The sequence below is a fragment of the Rhinopithecus bieti genome, unplaced genomic scaffold (genome assembly GCF_001698545.2).
Source record: "Rhinopithecus bieti isolate Rb0 unplaced genomic scaffold, ASM169854v2 scaffold_23460, whole genome shotgun sequence".
NCBI classification, from domain to species: Eukaryota; Metazoa; Chordata; class Mammalia; order Primates; family Cercopithecidae; genus Rhinopithecus; species Rhinopithecus bieti.
The window spans coordinates 1194838-1206455 of record NW_016811040.1 but is presented as its reverse complement, the minus strand read 5'-3'; the positions used below and the strand labels follow the sequence as shown (position 1 = coordinate 1206455).

Genomic DNA, 11618 nt, shown 5'->3' with positions numbered 1-11618 from the left:
TCTCTCTCTCTCTATATATATATATATATATAAAATATATGTACATATGTATCTTTATATCTCTCTTGATATACTTTTTTTTTGAGACAGATTCTCAGTCTGTCGCCCAGGCTGTCTTGATATACGTTTAGATGTATTTCTATCTCATTTGACTCAAAGGCTCACAACGGAAGAGATAATTTTGCTTTCTCTACCATGACATTTTCAGACCCTGGCCTCTGACACTTTGCCCTCAATAAACGTTGCATGGGTGAGATAAAAGCTACCCACTCAAGGTGTATTGACTGTCAACTCTACTGAGATTATCAAAGCACGTGTCCTTCCCTTTTCTGTGATAAGGTGACTACACCCTGCACAATTGTTCTATGCACATATACATTGTATAATTTGGCCGCAGTCTATTTTTTCCTATGTTTGTGACATAAAATGAAGGTAAGCCCCAACCTGTCAGTATGTGACATCATTTTTCCAAGACCAGCAACTGCACATACACGGAGGCCTTTGCTCTTAGCTTTTTGTACCAATCGCTGAAGCACTATGGCTAATCTTGAGACAGAAAAATCCCTGGTATAGTGATGAATCCCTTAAGCTGAGCAAAGAACCAGCAACAGTCGAGAACCCCTTTGAAGATGTTACTCAATTCCAAGAGAGGAATAAAAGGGGCCTATGGTTGCTCTCATTTAAACTTCTCAAGCCAAATGTTTGGCTTCTTCCTCTAAACATATCCTAGCAACATGACGTTGCAGATTTTTCCCTGAAGAAGTGGAGCTTATTTTTCCTTGTCTTGAAGCTGGACATTCTACATGTGACTTGCTTCGGCCAATAGAACTTTAGTAAATGTGACATAAGCAGAGACTTGAATAGTGCATTTTCTTTAGAGTTCACTCTCTTGCTGATATTTGGGCCCTGAGGCCACTGTGTAAGAATCCCTGACTACTCTGCTAGAAGATAAAAGATGATGAGGAAAAAAGCTGATCTATTCCAGCTGAGGGCCCCCAAGGCTAACGGGTCTGCCAACCACCAGACATGTCAGTGAGATGACCATAGATTTTCCAACCTCAAATTAATGAACTGTCGAGCTAACTTACAGATTCATGAAAAACAAGTGATTTCCATTTTAAGCTACTAATTTTTGGAGTGGTTTTGTTATGCAGTAAAAGCTAACTGATAACAGTCACAGATAGCATATTAGTGTCTGTTTTCTCAAGGAGGCAAGTCAAATGTCTATAAGTTGTGTGAATTCAGTAGTGTTTGTGGAACTCACTGGTTTCCCAAGGTTGTTCAAGGTATAAAAAGGGACTTTCTGATCCAAAACTTGGGAATTACTGCATTCTAAAGCATTTTCAGCTTAGAGATTGCAAAACAAATTAGCAGATTAAAGATAATAAGAATTCACAAAGTAAATAAACACACACACACACACACACAAAACTGCTGAAAATATGTTAAAGCCCCATCTTTCCCAAACTTTTATGACCTCTTGGCACCATGCTATTAACATTATAGTCATTGCTGAAACCTTACTCTGAATGTAATGGTAAATGGTCTGTACAAGAACTTTGAGATTTGGGTCCTGGCCCCAAGTGTAGCATTTGCAAACTACAGGATCTTTAACAAATCTAACTTGGTAAAATTTGATAAAATGAAAGACATAATTCCTGAAGAAGACCCCGAAAGCCTTCTAGGTCATCTGTTCCTGTCACCTGGATAGAAATTTAGATGCTGCATCGATATTCATGTTCTGCATTATATTCTGTTTCTGATGAGCTGTGCCAATGCTATAGAGGCAAATCATTACTTCATCTCAAAGTCCTTTTTGAGGGCCACCATTATGCCAGGTACTATTTTGAAGAGTGTTAGGGATACCTTAGTGAACAAGTCTTTCTCCTCTAATATAGTCTTTAATATAGCAACTCTACATACCCTCTCATAATTAAGCTCCAATACAGAGCTTGTATTCCAGCAATGGAGCTGGACAATAAATCTGAGAAGAAACAAACAGTTAATATAATGTCAGCTGGTAATAAGGACTGTGTAGTACAACAGAGTAAAGGGCTAAAGTAGTGGTTCTTAAACTTCAACTTGCATCAGAATCACACAGAAGATTTGTTAAAATCCAGATTTCTAGGCCCCATCCCCCAAGGTTTCTGATTCAGCATTCTTTAGTAGGGGATCAGAATTTTCATTTCAAACAAATTCCCAGGTGATGCTCATACTGCTAGAGGGAGGATGATGTTTGGATAACCAGTGGGCTAAAGAATGATAAGAGGTTGTTCTATTGGATAAAATGGTAAGGTAAGGCCTCTCTGACCATCAGAGACCTCACTGAAGTGAAGGAGAAGCCATGTGAGAATCTGGGGAGAGAGCTACAGTAGAGAGCACAGTGTGTGCAAAGACCCTGAGGCAGAATTGAACTTGTGCTGGAGGAATAGCAAGGACTGATTTTCCTAATACCCATTGCTATGTTAGCAAGCCATAGTCCTTGTCACCCATTACAGCATGAATTATGAGTGACTATCTTCCATAAGTTATGGCTTATAGTGCCTACTAGGGTCCAGGGTCCAACTTTCAGCTGAATTATTTTCCTGACTCACATTTAGGAATAGCTTTTTTTTTTTTTTTCTTTTTTCTTAAAAGGGAACTTTGAGAATTAAGGAGTTTGGGTTAAGTTAGTGGCTAAAAGTCACAAGAGGAAAGTGCTCATCTGTCACATTTCACCTGTTGAGGTCTACTGGTTTCAGTTCTGACACCAGGACTGGTGTAACTTAAATTCACAGTCTTGCTTCTGGTTTGTAGGAGGATCTGTGATTGTTCAGGTCAAGACACATTATTTCAGTGTGGCTCATTTTGTATTTGTGGGTTTTCCCAGATAAAAATGGATTATGTTTTTTAGAATATTCTACATTTGGGGGATGTTTTTCACATTCCTGACCTCATTAGATCCTCATAATTTTATTTTCTGATGCAGAAAAGACAGAAACTATCTACCCATGCTACAGATGAGAAAACAGACTCAGAGAAATGAACACTCAGCAGACATTTCTTTTTGCTTCTCTTCACGTGGTCTTTCTTTGGATAGGCAACCTGATTTTCCAAGCCCTTACAAGTACATAGTAAATCATGGAGCAGGGGATTGGAGATAAGCTCATAATCTTCCCACCACTGCCTCTCTTGAGGAAATTTTGGTCTCAGGTCTCTGCCTATCTCTTAGGTGCACTTTATTTCTGCCATCAATCATAAAACTGCATGGCTTTATTCAGAAAGAAGTGAAGGAAAAGGGGCTTTGTGAGAAGAAAAGGAAAACTAATTTTTACTGATCACGCAAGATCCAGGAAATTTGCTCAATTTTATTTTAAATTTAAATTTTAAATTTGCTCAAATTTTAAAAGTATGATTTTAGTTAATCTCCTTAGCAAGGGGAATCTTTTCATTTTATAGGTTTAAAAAAAAAAAAAAAGCTGGGGCACAAGGAAGTTAGCTAATGGATCTTAGGGCAATAATGTGACTGACTCAACATCAATTTTCACTGCCTGTGTTTCCTCTAACCTCAACAGAGCCTTTTTTCAGATACCACATTGAGGCCCAAAGGAAGAATCCAGGAGGAGGCATATAAATGATAAGAGTGAGACACTTCCTGGCAGGGACACATTCATGTCAATCAATCCAACAGTCTGAATCAATATCATTTGTTTATGGTCATAGATAAAGGGGTTAAAGAAAAGTAAGCTAGAGAAAATGTCCATCATCACCTTCAGAAATCTCAAATGTCCTCATATGAAGGATTATACTTTATTATGATATTTTAAATCTCATGAATGGGTATAAGAATGAGTAGGAATCACTGAAAGAAATACCAGCAAAGAACATTTTATGACCTGAATTTACAGATCCTCTGGCCATTAATTAAAGCAAAAGTGGTGGTAAATCTTTTGCTTTAAATTAAATTAATTAAAGCAAAAGTGATGGTAAATTCAATCCGTGTTTTATACAAACTAATGAATAAAATCATCCTGTCATTTGACTTAGCTGCCAATAAAAAATGCATTAAAATCATCAGAAAAACAAAGAAGCTGCTTTTCTGCCTTCCCAAAAGAAGTTGCCTTTAGGAATGGAACTTAAATCCATACATTCCCAAGTTTCTTCATTTAGCTAATAATGAACACAAAAATACTGTTAAGAAGGAATAAGGAGCACTCCAGAAAATAAGGATCTTTATCTGATCATTGAATGGGGGTAGAACTGCACTGACTTTTTGAATGTAAGACCTGAGATGGATCTTAGGCATTACTTAGTCCTTCCATTTATGCATGTGTACAGGAGAACCAGGGAAGAAATGACAAAGGTAAGGGCACACAAGTAATTATGAGCATGGCTCAAATCAGACTGGTTCCAAATCCAACATTTGGAAATCTCTAGATGACTCTAGAATAGTTTCTCCTGCATTGGAAAAAAAAATATTCCTGGCATTCTTGAAGCTGGATGTGAGAGAAGGGCATTCCAACTTAAGAGATTAGTAGCAGTTAGGAAATGCTACAGGGAAAATATTCACTAAAAGGTCTCTCTAAGAACTGAGTCATTTCCTCCAAAGAAACACTGTGAAGGGCCTGAACTCATAGACGGGCAAAAGAGTCTGTCTCCAGAGACGTTATTTCTGCAAGTCTGATTTCAGACATGTGTTTGAGTTTGTGCCCAATCCTTGCCAAAGATAGGAGTGCTCCTTCTCTTTCAAAGAATTTACATCGTGTTCAATGACAAGTAAGCACCACAACGTGAAAGATTTTGATTTTCTCGCCCCCTCTTCTCTCTCTACAGCCTAGAATTGTCTGCCCAGGTAGTAGGCAGTTGTATTGTGACAAATATTTGTAAATATTTATTGAATAATTGATTTAGGAAAAAAGTATCTTTCAAGATAAAATTTTGGCTTTGCCATTTTTGTGTTTTCAAATACCATAAATTATATTTTTCCAAAATAATAATGATGGATCACATTAATGAGCTGCCTACTATGTGCCAGGCACCACGCATAGCATTATCCATCTATTACCACAGATTCCTCATGCCATCCCTATCAGGTAGGTACGATGGTTTTCTTCCTTTCTACAGTTGTGGAAACCGAGGCTTACAGAAGCTAAGTAACATGCTCAAATCACATGATTAGAAAGGACACAAACTTGGAACTCAAATTATTGTTATTCATTATCTGGTATGAACTATAGTGCAGGGTTTTGTTCTAAATCTGCATAATGAAAACTCAGTCCTTTCTTCTACTAGCTGTAGATTTGTTTGCCTCAAATGTATCATTTATAGAAGTTCAAAATATGTTCTACAGTTGTGTTTGTAGGAGCTATGACTAGCATTTTACGCAACACTTTGTAAACAGGATAAGGCAAGTTTATTTGTGAAAGAGAGCTATAATATATGAAAATAGGAGATGTCAGTAAGATTCATCTTGCCCTCCAATTGAGAATTTCATTTCAAATAACTGACAAAGGCAAGCAAATCTGAAGTTATGACTGCCACTTCAGATATGACTCATTCAGGGATTTTAAGGATCTGAAAATAGCCCATAATCATAGCATTTTACTATATGTGTTGTTATATCTAGATATATTAAAGTTTATTCCATGAAAATGAGTAAGATTTACCTCATTCCTTTCCTTTAAAAAAGGATATTTTCCCCAAATTTTTAACAATTATATTTCCATTTTTTATGCATATAAGCATAACTCAAAAAGGAAGGACACTTAATTGGCATGTTTTGGGAAGCTGTGTCTTGAATCACTAGATTTATTCTGTGATTGACAAAGAATTTAACAATGTACTGTACTTTCGTGTGCTCACAATGAACATAGGTTATTACAGTCCAATTAGCAATTACTCAGCATGTCTTCAACCTATCTTTCAAACAGCTGAAAAGTAAGATTTAATTTAGAAATGTTTTGGTATTCTTACCTTCCTTTCCACCATTCACCTTTTTCTTAGTATACTTTATCAGCATCTTCATTTTTACGTAGGCTTTAATACATAGCTTAGTTCATAAAAATGATTTGCAGCTGCAAGCAGAGCTTGTAATTGCTACACAAGGCAACAGTAGTTTTGAATACTGATCATTTTGAGGATTTTCTATTTGTGATACTGAAGAATATTTACTCAATCAAGTTATCGACTCCACATAACTTTGAATATTTTATTTGTGAAAACTGTAAGAATGAACAGAAGTCAGCAAGTGGTAACTGACCATTTTCTAGTTGTTCATAATTGTGCTAGTACCTCAGAGAGCTTTAATAGAATAACTCAGATAAATATATGACAATCAATTTCACTCCTATGCATATGCCCAGGAGATACAAGTGCATGTACCACAAAAATAATTGTTCAAGAACGTTGATAGCTGCTTATTCATAATAGTCCCAAATTGGAAATAACCCAAAAGTCCATCAATTGGAGAACGAATAAACAAATTGTAGTGTATTCATATAATGTAATATCAAAGAGAAATTTTAAAAGAACAACTTTCTAATCCACAGAATAATATGGATTTACCTCAAAAACATTGAGTGAAAGAAACCAGACATAAGAGAAAACACACTGTATGATTCTATTTATATGAAGTATTTTCTATCTTGTTCTGGGAGGTGAATAGATAGTATGAACATGTAAAAATTCACTGAACTGAACATTTAGGTTTTATCTATTTTACTGTACATAAATTACATATCAACTTAAAAAATTACTACTCTGAACATTTTTCAGCCCAACATTTTGCTTTGAACCTATATTCATATTAATGCACTTAGGTGTATTTTATTATTTTACCTGCATTTATTTGAGGAAAAGATTATTTATGCTGTGATAGAGTTTGGCCTGTCTGACAGGTGTGTTAAGGGAGCACCAATTACTGCAACAAATTAACACTTGCCTTTCAGTGACTGAACACAAAAGAAGTTGATCACTTAATCTCAGTAATAGTTCAACGTGTGTGCTCTAGTTCTCCTCCACATGGTGATAAAAGACTCTTCCAGCTTGTGGCTTACCAGTTCCCGCCTAGAGCCTCAGAATCGTCTACCTCTAGTTAGAAAACAAGGTAAGAGAATGTGATTAGGGAGTTTTGTAGCCAGTGTACATGTTTTCTTTAGGGCTCTTCTGATTGTCCCAGTGCACAGTAGTTCCTTAAGGGAAGGGCTAGAGTCATGATGTCTCATGACTGCCAGAACATGCTCACCTTTTCCAGCCTCATGTGTCTATCCAATAACTTGTTGTGTCGCATACAGGTAGCATGATGAGCTGATTAAGAGTATACCCTCTGGCCGGGCGCGGTGGCTCAAGCCTGTAATCCCAGCACTTTGGGAGGCCGAGGCGGGCGGATCACAAGGTCAGGAGATCGAGACCATCCTGGCTAACACGGTGAAACCCCGTGTCTACTAAAAAAAAAATACAAAAAACTAGCCAGGCGAGGTGGCGGGCGCCTGTAGTCCCAGCTACTCGGGACGCTGAGGCAGGAGAATGGCGTGAACCCGGGAGGCGGAGCTTGCAGTGAGCTGAGATCTGGCCAGTGCACTCCAGCTTGGGTGACAGAGCGAGACTCCGTCTCAAAAAAAAAAAAAAAAAAAAAAAAAAAAAAAGAGTATACCCTCTATCACCCAGTACCCAGACCTGAGCTTGAGCAGATAATTTGATCTTCCTAAGTTTTATCTTTCCTAAGTTTTATCATCTGGAAAATGAAGTACATAATAATACTGTTTCACAGGGTCCTCTGGCAAACTTTAAAAGATGTATGAAATATTTAGGACAGTACCTGAAACATAATACATGTTTAATACATGTTAGCTATGTTATGTACTCCTTGCTATAACTAACCATGCCAGAATGTCTACTGCACCTCCAACATGCCCTAGGATTCTACCACAATAAAGGATCAAGTTCTTTCCCCATGGCCAGCTTCATGGGCATGTGGTCTGTGCAGTTGCATACAACCCATGCTGGAAAGGGCTTGGTGCTTGGGGCCTGGCACTTCATTTAATGCTTTGTCGTCACCATATTGAAATTCCTAATAATTTTATCTTTGAACTTTTGTTAAGTGAAGGCTGATGGGACAATGGACAATGTGCATGAACAGAGGAAATACAGAGAACATGCATAGCTGCTGCCATTCTTTACTTTTCAACTCACACATAGCATTCTTGATGCCCCAGGAGCACAGAATCCCTGTGGGCACACAATGTGTGGGAGTTCTGCAAAACTCAACTTGAGTATGAGGTAAGCATGTCACATCCATCACTAAGTGAGGACACTGACAGCCCCAAAATGGGGTTTGCCATGCTTTCCATTCCAACCAGAGACTGATTTGAACGCAAAAAGAAGGCAACAACCAAGGAAATTTTCTCTGTCTTTTCTTATGTTATTTAATACTTCTCTGTAACCACTTAGTTTGAAAATGATGACATAGAAGGAAAGAGAAACACAGGGCAACCTATAGTTCCTTTTCCTTTCCGGTCTCCCTTATTCATCAGTAAGCCAAAGGCAGAGTGTAGATAAAAATGGGCATATACCAAGATATGAAATAAAAAGTTAGTTTTGTGCTGTGAATTAGAGTGTACTTGAATTGGATAATTTTGACCCTGTCATCTTCCCCAAGACACTGTCTTTCCTGAAGGGTTGGAGTTCTTATCCAGCTGCTATGGACCAGAATCACTGGGGCCCTTATAGCAAAAATAAGTTCCAGGAACTAACAATGAACAGACAGAATCAGAATATCCAGGGCTAGGTCAGGTGGCTGCACAGCCAGCTTGACAAGTAGCTGAATAAGTAAAACAATACCAGGGGTTCCAGTCCCAATACTCCCTGGCAAAATATGGTCCATCTTTGATGAAGTGGTTCAAGTACCACCACTTCCCACAAAATCTTCCCTGATTTTTCCCTCCCCTCATGCCCACGTCTCTAACTTTCTGATCCCAAGTCCTTTACTATATATTAATTATCTTTAACATCTAGGACATTCTGACTTGAACTTTGCTTCTCTGAAAAGACTCTGGTAACACTGAGGGCATTGTGGGGCAGGGACTAGGTTTAGGCAAAGTGAGGCACTCATCCCTGGTGTGAAATTTAAGGGGATGCCAAAAAGAAAAAAAAAAAATCTCAGTAAATCAGGAGAAATATTTTAATGCACTATTTTAAAAGTCAAAATTAATGCAACAATTATTCATGATGAACAATACATCAACATTTTAAATAAAGACAGGCTCAGACCCTGCACTTGTACCACTGGCCTCACTCACTTCTGCCCAATCCAAGCCCTGTGAGGTTCTGTTTCATTCATTTTCTTACCCCAGTAAGAAAATTATTTATTTATTGCTAAATAAATAAATATATGAATGAATTGCTTTCTTGAACTGAGTCATCAGCTTAAAGGTATAGATCCTGGTAATGAGGATGTCTATGGTGAAATATGGGAAAGGGTCCTGGAAACAGCCTCGGTGTGCCCTCTCAGGTCAGCTGGAACACATGACCACATAATCTAAAGTTTGAATAAATGTTCTTCCTTCAATCAGGTCATTATGACATTCTCCTCCATTGTCCTACCTTGTGTAAAACCAGAAAAATAAATGCCACGATCTTTTGGTAACCCTTCTTTACCATCATCATGCAGCCTGTAGGACAGCCCTCGGAGGTCCTGTTCAAAATGGAACCCTAGTAGTTCAATGTTAATGATACAACCAGGTTGCAGTAAAACTGCCCTCCCCCATTGTTATATAACATTGTTACCACCATAGTCTCATGAATTGTTTGAATAATGCCACACCCTTTATTTATTTCATGCTTTAATTGGCTCTTTATTTCTGAAATTTCTAGTCAAAATGAGATCAGAAAGACAAAGCTCTCCAACAAAGAGAAGCAAGTTTTTGTTACATTTTGTCTTCTGTATGTCTCCTTCTTAAAGAATTTAGCTCCAAGTTATACTTAGGAAGAGAAAAAAATCGAAAGTTCCAGTAGGCCGAGAGGCCTATGATCCACCGTGTTGAAGGAAGATTTGCTTCACCTCACCCCCCGGTAATACTAAGTTGTTCACACGCTGTGAAGAAGACCGGAACGCTAGGCTGTCAACTGTTGGGGCCTACCCGCGCCAGACTTCTTCCTCAGTGGCCAGCTTTTGCACCCACAGTTAGCCACCAGGGGGCCGCCTGCTTGGAACAAGTGGTGTAGACGCCACAGCTTTTCTCCAAACCAACCAAAACATTCCGGGGCAGCTTTGGAGCAAAGCCCAGGAACTTCCCTGCAAAGGAGAACAGCTCTCCAACTACAGAAGCCTGCAAGTCCTATGGTGCAGCCTTATTAAGAGTAGAGAAGAAAGCACGGATTTCTCACCGAGGACCAAAGGAAAATGGCGTCTCTGGGGCCTGCAACTTTCTTAAAAGTGCGTCAGTGAAACTCTGCTCATCCAGGGGGGTGGTTGATAATGCTGTCGGCAGGGGTCGGGGGCCTCTCACCCCTTACGCTGGGACGCTCAGAAGAAGCGAGAATAAATAAACATACATGTCACTGGCTGAAAATCTAGAGAACTCTCCAATAAATAACCTACACATTGTCAGGCCGCTGAGGATCCATATCGTCATAACTCTATAACACTGCGTGTTACACGAATAGATGTGAATATTAAATTATGATGTCGGAATTATTTTAGTATTTTCTATAAGAAATTAATGGTACTCTGTTGTCAAAGTAGTTTTGTTGCAACTATAGTTCCTTATTGACTACATTTTAGCTGTCTGAGGACTCGGTATTTCCCAAGTATCCTTCTGGCTCAGAAAGCAAGTCTCTTCCTGGTCTCCAGGACTTAAGGTTGGGGCATTTGAGAGACCTATATTTGCCCGGGAAAGATCTCTTGAAGAATATACATTATTTTTGTCTTCTTGGTTTTATCTGCACATTTCCAGGGCAAAGACAAATTAATAGGGCAGCCCTTCTGGGACCTGCGGAGTGTCTCAGCCCTGTACGCACCTCTCCCATGATATGCATAATGGCGGTGGAGGCGGGGGTGTCCTCCTTAAGGGCAAGCCACGCATGTCCCAAACTTCCATTCTTGGGGTGGCGGTGCTGGTTAAGAGAGCCGCCAGATGGCCGGACCATCGGAGGCCCCAGGAGGAGCCAGATCGCCCTGTCCTCCCGACACGCGCCACAAGTGGTTTGGGAGTGGAGGGAAGAGCGCGACGGCACGGGTCGCGCGGGTCCGGCTGGGCGAAGAAGGCCAGGGCGTGCTCCTGGAAGACTCTCTCTCCGGTCCCGGTGTCACTCGATACCCATTCTTTCCTCTTCTCCAACTAGAGTAATGACGCCCAAACCCGCACCTATGCGCTCAGACAATCGGCTGGGTGGACGCGCAGCCACCAAACCCGCAGCACCGTCACCACCCCTGGGAGGGCACGGCCGGGATTAGGAGGAGAGGGAGCGCCCACACCTGGGGAGGCAGGTGCGGAGGCGGCCGGCCCGGGGACAGCGAGTGCGTAGGGCCCGGGGTCGGGGTCGGCAAGCCGGGCGCTGTGAGCGCGTCGGAGCGCCGGCCCGGAGCCTGGCAGGGGCAGTCAGTACCGGCTGGGCAGCCCGGGGCGGTGGCGGCGGCGGCG

At 40.2% G+C, this 11618-nt stretch overlaps 1 protein-coding gene across 1 annotated transcript in view; it reads right to left on the bottom strand.

Moving 5' to 3' along the window:
- Positions 1 to 6586: 6586 nt before the first annotated feature.
- LOC108543061 (uncharacterized) overlaps positions 6587 to 11618 on the bottom strand; it is a 6772-nt gene continuing 1740 nt past the window's right edge. The window contains exon 2 of the mRNA XM_017893391.1: positions 6587 to 7066. Within this exon, the coding sequence (XP_017748880.1) occupies positions 7031 to 7066 (36 nt within the window). The 3' untranslated portion in view covers positions 6587 to 7030. The remainder of the gene's footprint in view (positions 7067 to 11618) is intronic.